General features: G+C 45.1%; 1 protein-coding gene across 1 annotated transcript in view; it reads right to left on the bottom strand.

The window, feature by feature from the left end:
* Positions 1 to 6847: 6847 nt before the first annotated feature.
* The window catches only part of LOC115312077, an 80490-nt gene continuing 72002 nt past the window's right edge, over positions 6848 to 15335 (bottom strand). The window contains exons 2-3 of the mRNA XM_029970990.4: positions 14299 to 14584; positions 6848 to 7053 (exon numbers count right to left, since the gene is read on the bottom strand). Coding sequence (XP_029826850.1) covers positions 6892 to 7053; positions 14299 to 14584 — 448 coding nt within the window. The 3' untranslated portion in view covers positions 6848 to 6891. The remainder of the gene's footprint in view (positions 7054 to 14298; positions 14585 to 15335) is intronic.

Below are 15335 nucleotides of genomic sequence, written 5' to 3'. Positions count from 1 at the left end.
TTTAATATTGCTGACTTTACATTTATGCATTCATTCTTCACAGGAGGAGGGGCACGACGGATCGACCTGTCCGGTGATGCGCATTGATGAAGAGGACTCAAGTGCCATAACTCTGCTGGCAGAGGACCACTTCTTTGAGGTGACGGATATTGTGGCTGGTGCTGCGCTCGTTCTTGCGCTGCACTGGGTCCACGACATATCATACCGTCAAAAAGCAAGCCGGTCACTCGCAGTGATTGGGCACTTGATTGGTTTGAAGTACAAGATAAAGTCCGTTTTGGCTTTGGTTCTGATATCAGAGTTAGAAACTTTTAGCCAGAGGGTATTTAGGTGCCAGTTTTGCTTTTTTTGCCATGTGTTGAAATTAAAGTCTTGGTTTATTAAGCTCTTTTCTACTGTTTTTATTCTTTCTATGCTGACTTTTCATGAAGACCTGTAGCCTCTGTACAGGCTCATGCTCTATGTGCCGTTCCAGATTTCCTATGCAACCATCTTGTGAACATGTACATAGCCGCTTTTAGATTTTAGGGCTACTGTTCTTTGCAAAAGAGTTGTACCTAGTTGTATGCAACAACTCCTGCAATAAGGCCAGAAGTATTCCACATTACAGTGAAATCAAGGGAGGTATTGACATTCATAAAATAATTGCAAAAAGAAAAGTACAGTGGTCGCACTTCAACTGGCTAGGAATGCCAATTGCCAGTAGAGTTTTTTCTTTTTTTAGTTTTTCCCAGCAAACTTTTTATTAACAAAGCCAATTTTACACTTATGTTCTTTTAATTCTCTTTTCAGGCGTTTGTGTTACTTTTTACTGGGTTAAATTTCACCCATCAAAAACAACATATAACAGTATAATTGAGCAGAGTTTGTGTGACCCCTTCCTGGAGAGGGTGTTTAATTCTTTTATACAGAGTTAAGGCACCACTTCTAACAGGGGTGTACTTTACACAATTCTTTGTGGAGAGTAATTAACTTTATTAAAGAGTTAAGCACTCTTTGAAAAGGGGTTGCACAAACTGCTCAAGGGTGCTGTTATTTGACATTAACTTTTGCTAGAGAGCATATTTAACTCTTCAGTACAAAGTGTAGGCAACACTTCTAATGGAGTTGTATTTACTCCTCAAAATGGTCATCACAACTGTTCCTAGAGAGCATGCTTAATTCTTTAATACGGAGTTTAAGCAACATTTCTAAAGGAGTTGTAGTTACTCTGCACAAACAAGTGAAATCAACTCCTGGAGAGTTTTTTTAACTCTTTACTACAGAGTTTAGACAACACTTTTAAGGGAGTTCTCGTAACTCTACACAAAGAAGTGAAATAAACTCTTCAGGGAGAGTATGTTTAACTCGAATACAGAGTTTAGGCCACACTTCTAATGGAGTTGTAGTTACTCTACACGATGGATTGAAGGTAACTCTTCCTGGTGAGTTCGCGTAACTCTTGAAACAGAGTTAAGGCAACACTCTAATAGAGTTGAAGTTACTCTAGATGAAGGAGTGCAGGTAACTCTGCCTGGAGAGCATCCTTAACTCGTTAACAAGGAGTTTAGGCAATACTTTTGATAGAGTTATAGTCACTCTACACAAGGGAGTGATATTAATTCTCGTCAAAGACTTTAGACAACACTTTTTATGGAGTTATAGTTACTCTACACAAAGGAGTGAAATTAACTCTCACACTTACACATCAAAGGAGTAGTCCTGACTCTTGCAAAAGTATTGGCGTGACTCTTTATAGAAGAGTTAAGTGAACACTCGCATGAGAGAGTTAAGCTGACTCTCGTCGTTGAAGGGTAACCGTTACTCTTCATAGAGAGTGCGGTTTGCGACAACCCAGATACTCTCCAAAAAGAGTCGAGTCGACACTTGTCGACTCCTTTTTTTTTTAGAGTGTAGAACGTGTACACAAACATGATGGACATCGTGATGGTGCGCTTTTCACGCTGTCTGATTGGCCCCATCAGCTCGTAGCGACTGCTGCGTCTGTATCTAAGCTCGTCAAACACAAAGCTGGAACTGAAAGTTCGCGTAGCTCGCAGATTGCACTTCGGCGATAAAAGCACGGCGTCATCATGGCAATTGTACAATCGGTGTGCTTCGTAGACTTCTGCCCTAACTTTGTGTTAGATGAGTTTAGGGCCCCTGGTGTACAAAATATATTGAACATATTGGTGTATAGAATAGATTGAATATATTGGAGCCTTGTGCATTAGGCAAGTAAAAGAAAAGTCAATTTTGTTCATCGTACATTTTTATATTTTGGCGTATCATATCCCCGCTGAAGTCGTGGACGGAGATGATCGAACATTTCGGTCAGATTTGGATCGTTTTTCCACCTTGTCACCGTAGCCGTGGAATATCCCTTGTTCCTCCTGTTGACCTTAGTCAATGAGAATACTCACACCAAACTGTGACAGACCTCTGGAGAAAAACGCGGCACACCGCCCAGATAGAAAGGCTCCCTACGCGGCCGTTTTAAGTTGTGTAACTTAGCGCCATCTTTCGGTGTGGTGTCCCTCTAATAGTTCAGTCTCCTGCAAACAAGGCGAGTGTCCGGTCTTCCTCCTAGTTAAGCAGTGGGTGAAAGACTAGCTATACGCCCTCTCTCCCAAGGGTTCACTGGGTGGATGTTGACGTGAGGATATTTCGAGCGCCTCTGACGATGACGCCGCGTGTGCTCGCCAGCCGGCACGCACCCCGGGCGACGTAAATTGACTCGTAGCTTCAGCAGCACTGCACGCTGACACGAGAAGCGGCTGTACTAAAGTCCCTTGACTCTCCCTCTACACACTTCTTTCTTTGAACGCGGTACGCGCCTTTCCGGTTTTAATCATAGCCTAGGTGTGACGACCGTTGTTGTTAGTTTTGTTGGAACGCGATCGTCGAGTTACGATTATAGGCTTTCGGACGTCCACGGTCGGGACGTTGAGTGACACGTTAACGGCTCTGGCCTTTGCGTGCGCCCTTTCTGTTTGAACGTGCGGCATGTGGCTCCAGTTCCTTTCACTCGGCTTAATCGGTGCCTACCAGCCATCTGCAATGCTTCGATAGGCTTCAGAGACGCCCCCTGGTGTTTCGAGCCTATAAGGCGGTCTCAGGCTCGCTGTCACGAGGTGGCGCAACATAGCTTCCATATGTTCAAACTTGCACGAATTACCAACTAGCCTTTATAATCAAACGAATGCCGACGACGGAATGTACACATTTAGTCAAGAGTATCTTGAGGTCTTAGGGAACTTCTCGTTAAAGCTGTCAGTGGTATGAATTTTATGATGCATAAACCAGGTTTTAGAAGAATAATAGGAATATTCAAAGAAAAGAATTAATTTGACCGCTTTTTTTTTTAGGCTCGGACAGATTTGTTCTTAATTAAGACACGATTTCCGCATGATGTTGACGACAAATTTGCCTGACGTCTCTGATAGCGGTCAATGCCCGCCAGTAACTGACTCTCGTGCTTGACCGTTTCCAGTCAACATAAAAAAACGTTGAATCGGCGTGCTGAAGATAAGGAAAAGACGCGTACGATTACCTTCCACCAGCAGTCGCCTTTTCATTAGCAGAGGCGCCAACGACCAGGCTTCCGCGTTTCCATTTCGAACACTCTTAAGAACACGGTCCTAATTGCCATAGCTACTTTTTTTAATCTGCGCGTGCCGTTCATCTCTAAGGGGCATACTCTGATTGCTTCATCAGAAGAAAGTAGCACAGGCTGAACAACGATATCATCATTTGCTAATTTCCGCGAAAATGAAACTGAAAAGGAAATTGTTGCAACGTATCACCTGGGCCTGAAAGCAACTCGGTTTCCTTTCGTGCACGCTTCTTCGACTCATTTTATGGAGGTGATAAACGAGACAAGGAGGCCGTTTAACAGCTCCAAGCAATGGCTTAATAATGATAGTTTCATAGACGAGCGTGAGCGAGAGCTCGCTGGCTGATTCTTTCCATCGTCTCCCAGTGGGTCTTGTTTGGGTTAACCCAATTAGAACTACAGATACGGCTTTGGAGAGGACGAGTGCTTAAAGGGAAGCTACGGAGCTTCTTGGAAAAAATGAGTTAGAAGTGAATTCTAGTGTATTTTTACCCCGTGAACCCGAATACCCAAACCATTTGCTGCGTAAGTATTGTTAAACGCGAGAAAAACGCGAAAGACAGTCGCTGTCCGTGACGTCATCGACGGCTCTTTTGGCTGCCCAAGGCTAGGGAGGCGGGGCTTCAGTCCTATTTTGAAATTGCTCGTATGGCTCTCCGGCGCGTCGCAGTGAAATACAATTTTGATATCTGTTAATCTAAAGGCCAAATGAACGCAATTAAAGCGTTTTTTCTCAAATGTAGAAGTGCCCCATCTTGATTCTGACGCCATTTTTATCGGCCATTCCCAAATTTCCGGTTGTTCTTCGGACGATTTTGAGTGCCGTGGTCACAGGTCTTTGCCAGCTCGAGTAGGCATTTGGTGCTTTGAGCCGTCTTCTCGAAAATAACTCCGTGGATCTTGATGGTTAGCGTCTGCCCTTTCAATCGGAGTTGCACTTGTTGCGCGATGCCCTTCCTGTGGCCCCCCAGTTTCGCGACAACCATGTCCCTTCTTTGGGGATGTTTCCTCCCCCACTCCTCCTTCTGGGTAGTGTGCGACCTCGTCAATGCCTTTTCACATTACTTGTTTCTGGTCGCTTAGGGAGCCTGCCTTGTCTGTTCACGGCCGGACTGGAAACGCGCGCTCTCTTTCTCTTCTTACGGCCTTTGCAATCGCCTGGGAGTCAATGGCATTTGTTCTCAGTATATAGTTCCGGCATCTGATGATCCGCGATGAACTTGGACAGGGGGACTCACCGTCTTCCATATGTACACGCAGCAGCCTTGTCACCACTCGACGGAGGCATGAGGGAAAGGTTCATTTTATTTCGATCCCTTAAAAGTCTCTCACAGCATTTTTTTTATATTTAATGATGAAGGCACAGTAAACTTCTATAAAATATAATGCAGTCTCGTAACACAAACGCCCAGCAGGAGTATGGTTGAAGACTTAAAGTGTTGAGCATGAGAATCATGATGACACAAAGCGTAAGTATAATTTCATTTTGACTTTTTCTTGGTGTGGAAAAGGACATCAACACTTGTTTCACCTGAAAAAAATTCTCATTCTGCGTACTACCCACTCGATAATAACTCGAATAGGGCCAACACCTCGATAACAATCAGTTGCGCTGATCATTCTCACTTCACCCGCCGAAGGCCAGCGCGAGGCACAGGCTGGAACGAATATCATATAAGCGTTCGGCGAGGTCTCGTGTTCGCCCGGAAGAAACACGAGCCCCGGCCGAACGGTTGACGTCGCTTTCGTGTCCAATCTATGCACCGTGCTGGCCTCCTTTATGTGACGTAGAAAGGTCCAGCAACGCGGCCTTTTTTTTTTCTTTAGGAGGTATTGGCAGGGCAGTATTTCATGGAAAAAACACGTTACACAGCTAGACGAGATTGCTGAAAAACAAAACGAAATATCCTTATATAAATTCACATCACCAAGGATGGGTTCGTCCTTCTCGCGCATTGAATAGCAGACTAATAGTACAAGGCATACACGAATACGCGTTGATGATCAACACCTAATTAACAAAAACAAAGAAATACTTGCCATGAGTAAGTCGAACCTTCACTGTCGTCTCGAGAACAAGGAAACAAAAGTAACTCGCTGGACAAAAGCTACAAGAAAAAATGGAATCTGCGAGCTGAAAATAGCTGATTTTCACATTTTTCGATCGTCCATGAGCATGTGCACACATACGCACCTAAACACACGCGCAAACAGGCATACCAACATGTGGATCTAGGAGCCTTCCATACAAACACGCAAATGCACCAACTGCCGCATACAAAGTCACGCGTGGACGCGCAAAAAAAAAGTCCAGGGAATGTGTTTTTAAACATTGCAGTTCTCCGGCCACTCTAGGCAACAGGCCCTAGGCATGTTTTCCCTAGCGGCTGCGCGATCAATTCAGCACGGGCACAACCACATCAATGTAACTGCAAGACACCTTTCCTGGCTGTCGGCGTAGGTACTACATGTAAACATGTCGAAAGCGACACGTCCGTAGCCGCAGACGAAAAGTTAGCGCTAAGACCGCGCAGCTATAGACCATTCCAACAATCGCCTTGACTGTAGGAAGCGTTCTGAACGGAGGCAGTATCTTTCTTCTGCAACATGTCAGACGTCACTGCATGCGCTCACAGCCCGTTGGTTCGACATTTCTCGCTCAAGTAATAAGCGCTCGAATGATGTATAGAGATATTCGGGGGAGGAACGTGCGCGGAGCCAGAGATTAGGACATCCACTCCGTTGATTTAAGCAATATTGGTCACTTAGGATGACCAGTGATGACAGTTGACGTTATGGTAAAGATTACAAACTCTGCTTCCCTTTTTCCATAACGCGACACACAGGGAAAGTTACGGTCCATCGAAATAGTCCATAGAAAGAGGATAACAAAAGAAAAAAGATGCGTAACACAATTGTGAGGTGCACAGCGCCACCTGGACGTGGTTACCCAAGTACCACAGGTGATGGGGCCCACATGGTTCACAGGTGGTTTGCCCACTAACTGCTGCTGCGGTATTCACGCAAATACTCTTCGAGAGGCACTCGTCCCCCCTTCACAGGCGGTTTCCTGTTGCCTTGCCTTCAATTGCTCGTGAACACCAACGCCATTTCGGTGTACCAGACTCCATTAGAGGTTGTGTCGAGGCACCGCACCAACACGTTTGAGCTGTCCATTTTTTTTTCTTCTTCACAACGCTAGGGAACTAAGCAGGCAGTTCGCAAAGTTCACTGTTCTTCGTGGCTCTAGGGGATCAATATGTCGTCGTTGCGTGGTTGTTCCGTTTTTCATCCGTTTATATCCGGAAGTAGTGGGGCGGAGACTTGATGACAACACGTCGGCGTGGCTTCCCATTGGCCAGAAATTTTATGGGCATGAAGAACATCTTGGAAGTCTGGTAGAGGGACTGCTTCCTAAACGGCTTTCCGTACGATGGTTTGTTGATGCCCTTGACCACCTGCGAGAGGAACGAAGAGAACCATGACTCTGCTAGAAATGTGACTGATAGATTAGGTAACGCAGGGCGTAGAGCGCCCCGAGCATCTAATTATCACCCTGCAGCCAATGAGAAGGCCGATGAGAGCGCCAACGAGCCAATCACGAAGCACGAACATAATAACCTTGCGTTTCTTGAGCTGTCAGGGATCATAGTGGGTAGGACGATTGTAACAGACGTCGAACAGGAAAAACGAAATGTGCTAATGTGAGGAATTCTACAGGGAGCTCCCGAGAAACGAGAACCGTGTTTTTTGGCCCGGGTGAATAAACTATGCATCGCAGAATGCTCAAACTCCATGGGAATGTGAAGCGCCGTTCACACATATGCCATTGAGTAAGACCGAGAGAGACCAGGCCGGTTTTTAAGCCTTTTGCGACGTCTTAAGACCAGCTCCGCTGCAGCGCATGCGGTAGTAAGAAGTCGCAAAAGGCTTAAAAACCGATCTGGACTCTCTCGGTCTTACTCGGTTGCATGTGTGAATGGCACTTGACGCTAGCGGTTGTGACAGGATGCGGAAGTTTGAGAACACGACGTTACCTGGATCAAAAATGACCGAGAACAACGAATTTTCTTTATAGATCGACGTCCACCTAAGTCTAATTTCGTTAACAAAAAGAAATGACATTGTGGGCGCCTGTAGCGTCTATTTCGGTGAAACATACTTGTCAGAAAAAAGAAAAAAAAAAAGAAAAGAATATTATATTTCTTGCTGGCAAGTTACTTATACACTCATAGAAATTGGTTCACAATATCATATCTTGTTTAGCCGATCTTAGGCTTAGGTGGACGTCGGCTCATAGAGAAATTTAGTTTTTCTTGATTATCTTTTAATCGAGGCGACGTCATATTCTCAAACTTTCGCGTTCTATCTCAACCGCCAGCTTCACATTCTCACTCACGGAGTTTGAGCTTTTGCGATGCATAGCCTGTTTATCCCCCCCCCCCCAAAAAAAAAAACAAAAAAACCCACAGTTTTTTTTGTTTTTTTTTGGGTGGGGGGGGGGGGGGGGGACACTCACGGGTCGAGTACATAAATACCTACCACATTCTGCAAATACCTCTGACTCTTACAATCTTGTTTTGTGTTACACTCGGGAACTAATATTCGATGTATATAAATAAATAAATTTTGTTTCCCCTTGGTTGTTGAGGGAATCTTTATGTGGCGGTGTTTTTTTTTATTGGTAGTTTAGGGCTGATTTTGCAGAAGATTGTTAAACTTGTATTTACGTGAAAGATGGAATAAGGAAACAAAATGTTTCCCGATGTCACAAAAAAGTCTCTCGCAATGCCATCGATAAAGAAAGGAAAAAAATGAAGATATTATTGCGGTTAATGGTGAACTACAACAAGTCCTACATGCTTCCTTGGTACATCTGACAGTTTCTGGACGAGCTTTGGAGCGAGATCGGGCTGGACCACAGAGTTTAGATGGCGTTCTTTGGAACACTTGAGAAATCAAGGCATAATGAAGTTTCTGTGGACAACAGACGTATCAAAAGCTCAGACCGAATACTGCAGCTCATATTGTGAAAGAACGATGAAGGGACGAGGGGAAGGTGGGGGGGGGGGGGGGGGGGGGGGGGGTTAAGAATTTCGGAAACTTTGTGGTTGCTTTTCGAAACAGGTTATAACGATAGCCGCTGACCTTTGGTCGTGTGACAAACCATTTATAAATGTTTCAGGATGACCAAAAGCGGCGAAATAACTACAATTAAGTAAAAAAAAAAATGCCTGGACACGGGAAGCATGAAATTTAAGGCACTTGTTGCGCTGCCTTTTCGGGGATATGATGAATAACCCCCGATATATGCCGATAAATGCCGTTTTTTATGTACACGTAATGAGCACTGCGCCCATTTATGATGCCGAAATCTCTCAGAACCAACCGCTGAAAACAAGTAACGTTCCATCGCAGAGCATATACGATTCTACACATGTGCCAAAGTTTCACCTCGCATATAGACAAAAAAAAAAAAAGTTGCCAGGCTGCCAGAAGTAAAAAAAAAAAAAGAAATGTAGAAAAGATGGATTAAGGACTCCGGAAGCGGCTGAAATCTGCGAGGTCGTCGGTGCCATACGACAGCCCACGGTCAACCGTCTCCTCCGATTAGACGCTGCATAACCGCGCTCGGCCGCTGCTCAAAGACCTTGAGGTCCGTTTTAGTCTCAAGACAGGTCGACGCGTCTTGCACAACCACGGCCGTTCGGTCGACGCGCTCTGAACAAAGCGCACAACGTAATCAATGGGCGGCATTGCTTGAGACGCAGCGCCAGTGAATAGTAAAACAAGAAAAAGAGTCTTTTTTTTTTTTCTTTTTTTTCACCGGGCGCCATTAGAAAGGCACTCATCAGCACGCAGCTTTTAGTTGGGGCGTCTTCGTGGACAAGCCGCGAGCTGTGCCGCCCGGTTGATTTCAAGGATATATCCTCGGCGAGGCACCATCCACCATATATTATCCGTTCTTCCGCTAAGCTGACAGTGTGGTTGAGCTACATGTGTTCGTCGAACAGTCGTCTTAGGCCACATGATCACGCTCTCCTCCATCAGGGAGTGGGGCAGGGTAGGCAAGGGAGGCATTTGATTGGTCCGGCGGGTGTGTTCCTCCCATCGCACTGTCAGCTTAGAGCTGAACGGGGTGGCTGGCGACGATGTGTTCTTAGTCGTTTGGCTTGCCAACCAAACGAGCGAAGCCGCCGCTTATGTAAATAATTTTGTTTCCTTTTCTTTTTTCGGAGGGACCCGGATTCTAGAGGTGTTGAACGAAGTGATGTTGTGGCAGCAGGCCTTAGAATAGAAGAGAATTCCTCCAGGCTATCTATACAAGGCCGCGACGTTCCAACACCGCCCGCGTCATTACCTAATTTGGGTCGCTCCCGGTTTGCTTCGTGACTTCCTACACTTCGCCTTATCTTGCTACGGCTTGAGGTACTACATGTTGCCGAGTCCAATTACGAGTCAGTGTAGAAACCACGTGGTATATTGCTCCAACGTGCGTATCAGTGCGTATCTCCGGTGTGCGCGTCTAAACAACGTACAAAGCGTTTTTTTTTAATAGTGGCTCGTAATTGGACTTGGCGATTCGTGGCTTTGCCTGTGGTCTATTGCAAGGGGATGCGATGACCGGTGGCTCTTCGTGATTTACGGAGGGGTCGTTACGGATCAAGGCGATTAACGGCCAGGCGGTATTATGTATTCACAACGTATTCTTAGTTCCAAAATAGCGATTGCAAAGTGGTATGTTTCGGGTGATAACTACCTAAGCCTTTGGCACGATAGTAATTTCACTGGCGTTTTTCTGAAGCAGAAGTGAGTTACCAAAATAACCAGCGCCTCCTTCCGAAAGTAGAAAAAAAAAACCATAACAGTTTGTTAAATTGATGGATTTTGAATTGAAATGTTTACGGAGAAAGATCATTTAGTATGCGATAAATAAGTTTCCTACGGATCGGTGTGAAAAAAAAAAAAAGGAAATTAAAACAGCTTTTTTTTTTTTAATCATTCGGCGATTATGATTATTTTATGTCTAATATCTGGGTACTCAGAAAGGCTAAAAAATCGAAAGATTTGGTGGTATTTCCATACTTCCGCTCGCTTTTATGGGCCGATGCTTCCTTATTTATGTCGGCTACTTTTTTTCTCCACATATTTGTGTTTTGTAAGGGGCACCCATAAAAACAAAAAGTAAACACCTAGAAACGTTTACCTCTCCCTTTTGTCTTTATGCTCGAGTCTTTTATTAATATATTTTTTCTTCATAACGTTACCTCGCTTTCATTTGTCTTGTGGAAAACCAGTTTGAAAGAGTCAGACAGACGAAGCTCTGGTTTCCACAATGACTACTCGAAAATATAATACGTGCAAAACCTATTTTGCTGATGTATTCTTGACTAATTTTCAAAATTGTTTCTGATACGGTTGTTCGACATGCGTTCGGTAGGAAGACGCGTTCCAGTCGTTGTGGATGGAAAGTTTTTTTTGTCTTTTTTAATCAATGTGGTTTTTATGTATAATGCTTCTATGCTAGATGAGGTTATATATATATATTGTTCTTGTTGCATTTCAGATAGGTTGACGAACCATTCTTTTTTTCTTTATAACCCCACCCCTCTGCAATAATACCTAACAACGATGTAAGCCTATTTGTAAACAAATAAACAAAAAATACAGCTACCTCCATTTTATTTTTAAATCAGCGAAGCTAATCAAGCCCCAGTTCCTAAATAAGAATTTTGGATTTGATTTCGTATTGAGGCTTAGATAAAGCAAAACAGTCTCAACAGAAAAACAGTGCAGTATGTAGGGGAGCTGGTGGAACTTTATCGTGATGAATAATAACCTGAGACTGGGCTGAGGAAGACGAGAAGTTCAAACATGAAAATGTCTGAGAAAAGAAACAGATAAAGTCGTATGGAGAAACAGACCATCTGTCTGTTTGTCTGACTCTCCAATATCTCAGTACCTCCTTGGGCTGTCCAGTTAATCGACTGATCTGCCAATGAATTAATCGATGCATGGATCGCGGAGTCTTGACCGACCAATCGCGGACGAAAGTAGACATTTCTGTAGGGTTGTAACGAGCATTAATTTCGTCACCATCCAATCAAACACCAAGAATGTACTCAGTGACGAGACTTCTGCTTCACCGCAACGCCACGTTTTCGAATGCCCGTTGCTATAACTGTGAGAATAGTGGATAAAATAAAAGTAATTTCCACTTGATGTCAATTTTGTTCCTAAGACTTTGTTCCGTAACTCGTTATTTTCAATTACTTCAATACATTGCTTGGTAACTGGCAATTCGATACCGGCCAAAGATGTGTTAGCATTTCCTTCTCTTCTCTTTGCCGTCAGCCCGTGGCATTTTAATTACGCAAAAAATATTAAACTGCTCCATGAACAGGTCCGGTTTCTGCATCGCTGCTCTATACGAATCCCAGCATTCGTGTTCTTCGAATGTGTAGCGCTAGATTTATAATTTCGCAATACTTCAGCGATTCTATCGGCTCTGAGGTTATACCGGCTAACTTATGAAATAATCGAATAAGAATGACCTATCAATCAGTCATAAGTTTCTGTAATTGATGCACAGCCCTAGTCTCTTCCACTTCAACATCTTGGGAAGAAACAGCGGCAAGGAAACTTGGACAAGAGCAAAGAAACATACACGACAGGACGGCGCTTCCCAAGATGTTCACCTCAAACCAACTAGCCAAACACGTCACATTGTTCTCTTCCACTTCTTAATCTTCTGTGTACCTTACTTCGGTCTCGAGGTAGTCTACACCACGATCCTCAACGCATTTCCTTGGAGAACATGGCGCGAATACAGCCAGAACGCTCGCGGAGATACAAAAGGTGTCGAGAGAAACACAGAAGCGCTTAACGAAAGCGACGACCCCGACACTCCAAGACTCGAAAGGTGTCACGGTCAAGCGGGAGGTGACACGCGACGACGTCACGTGCAGAGGTCGCGCCTGGAGCGTCCATCACGATTGTTAGTCGACGACGCGGTGACAATTGACGTGGGCCATTCGCTCGTGCACGCTAACAAGCCGGTAGCATCAAAGAATTGTTTATAGGAGCTTTGATGTCGCACGATGCCGAACGGGGAACATAAAGTACAGGACAGGAAACTCACAAGCTATACATTAGAAAGATAAAACCTAGGCGTCTGCTCCGTGACGTCACGGTGGGTAGGCCACCGCGCCGAGGAGCGAGCCAGTTGGCTGGTATTTGTTTGGCCGGCGGATAGGCGCGTGTGTCTCGCCACCAGTCAGCAGGGACGTAGTTAATCCTGTACAGGCTACTCGATATAAAGTGATTGTTTACATTAACAATTGCTCTTGAGGAAAAGTATTTAATTAGGTTACTCGATTACTTCAGAAGAAAAGTAGCTGGCGGTTACTTGAAGGAAGTAATAGTTACTTTTCCGATTACATCAGATGTTCAAAACGAAACGTTTTTCACGCGCGGTATTGAAAACGGGAATTTCCTGCCGTCCATTATTGAATTAGAATCACCAAATTATAAACGGCCCATCTTATAATACCCTTGTCACACGGGCGCGTGAAGGACCTTCAGAACGAACTTCTTTAAAGGGTCGGCGAATCATCGCACGCCGTTAGGCGCGAGAGCGCGAGCTGCTTCCCTTTAAAGGAGTTTATGCTGAAGGCCTTTAACGTGCCGTCCTGACAGGGGCATTAATCCACCAATTTTGGTAGACCTTCGTTTATGGAAGACTTGGTTCAAGGATCTTTTGCTGGGGAACTTGTACAAACAAACTACGCCATCAGGAAGGGAGAGGAAAACTAGTAAGTTACAAGTAACTTTAGTACTTTCAAAAGTGATCATATAACTCTCGCGATTCCTTCCTAATAAATGCATTTAAATGATTACTAAATTATTCCGAAAAGTAATCGATTACGAGTAATTTGATTACTCGTAATGATTCTAGTACAAGTCTGGTCGCGTAGCAAACATGAAGGCGGAAAGTGAGCAGTACTTGAGCTTTAATGGCTACATGTGGGTGGAGGCGACCGAAGCCAACACCTAGATAACGAAGCCGCGGTGGTGAACTTTCGACGTCACCCAAAGAAGGCCAACCCGGGGCGCAGATTCGACACGAATGCTGCGCCGGAGGATTCCAGTCCTCACTAACTGAACACGAGGTGTCGCAGCCGAAGGCCTTCGCTAGGTGACGCAAGAAACCCAGCACTAGTGTCTTATTATCTTGGAGGTGTTCATCGCCGGTACTCAAACATGTCAGCTGAATCCAGTAGCTCACGGCTGGGACATATACGATCACTGCGTGAGCAGTCGACTTGGAGGGATGGATGGATGGATGGGTGGATGCTAACGGCTGTACCCTTTATAACGGGCGGTAGCTAGCGCCACCTAGGCACGTCGCTACCACTCAAGTCTGCGGTATGTTGCCATGGCTGTCATTTCGCGTTGGAGTCATTAAAAATGTAAAAAAAGACAAAAATACAGTGTGCGAAGAGTGGTTCGAATCAAATAGTGTAGTATTGTGGCAATCGTAGCATTTCTTTAAATACCGAAGAATATAAATAATCTCTCTTTAGTTTTATTTTTTTTCGCACGCTGCTTTGCGCCATCAATTTGATGAGAAATGAAAGCAGTGGTATTGCATTGTGTTGCAGTTGCACATCCCTAATAGGCATGCTCACAATTGCACGTACCTCAAGCGGCCTGGCATTGGACATGAACTCAATGGGAAGCTTAAAGAGGGGCGACAAGATGGACGCCGCCTGCGCCTGTGATGGGGCAGGACTCTTGTTCCTCAGGAACGTGCTGACGTAGTAGACTGGGGAGTCACGCAGTGACGCCCTCTTCCAGAAGGACCGCAGGAACGATGACGTCAGCATCCGGGCGTCGGGCCTCATCAGACTGTTTGCCGAAGAACTCCGGACCAAGAGGACTAGCAGGAGGAGCGACGCCGGCAGCGTCCATAGTTGCGTCTTGCACCTGTGGCAGAAAGTCAAATTTGGGGGTTTTACGTGCCAAACCTACGACGGGCATTTGGCACGCCCCAGCGGAGGACTGAGGATTAATTTTGACCACCTGGGGATCTTTTGACGTGCAACCGAAAGCTCGGTTACACGGCGCCTTCTCCGCAATAAGCCTCCGTCATATTGCGGGCACCTCGGTCAGGATTCGAACCCGCCACCTGGGGACCCGTAGGCCGGCGCTCTCGCCTCGGAGCCACCGAGGCGGCACCTGTGGCAGAGATGCGGGAGTCTAAAGACACGCGATTCGGACAAGACACAAGTTAAAGCAAGGGTGCAGACGAGCTGGTTGAATATAGACGTTTTAACCCTGGAGAGTGGGGACAAGGAGGTCAAACACGACACAGTGTCGTGTTTGTCCTCCTTGTCCCCACTCGCCAGGGCTGAAATGTCTAAGACACAAACAGGGCAGTGTTTGTGTCTTTCGCCTACTTGTCCTCGTGTCTTTTTTTTACTGTTTTTTCTTGTGATTAACATTTATTTATTAGTTTTCTTGAAGCAACACCATCAAAATATTGGTTCATGTTTTGTTTTTTTCCACAGGTACACTTTCACTATCTCTCAAAAACCTTATTGTGGGCTCGATTACATCAAGCGCACAAAAAACTGGAACACTCCTCCACTGAAAAAAAAAAAAAAAATGTTGAGTTAAATTTTTATTGCGTCGATAAACAATAGGCTTTAGGCAGCCGGGAAGTACATTAAGTACA

The sequence above is a fragment of the Ixodes scapularis genome, unplaced genomic scaffold, assembly GCF_016920785.2.
Source record: "Ixodes scapularis isolate PalLabHiFi unplaced genomic scaffold, ASM1692078v2 PGA_scaffold6__148_contigs__length_123643588, whole genome shotgun sequence".
In the NCBI taxonomy this organism is placed as follows: Eukaryota; Metazoa; Arthropoda; class Arachnida; order Ixodida; family Ixodidae; genus Ixodes; species Ixodes scapularis.
This window is presented reverse-complemented; position numbering and strand designations above follow the sequence as displayed.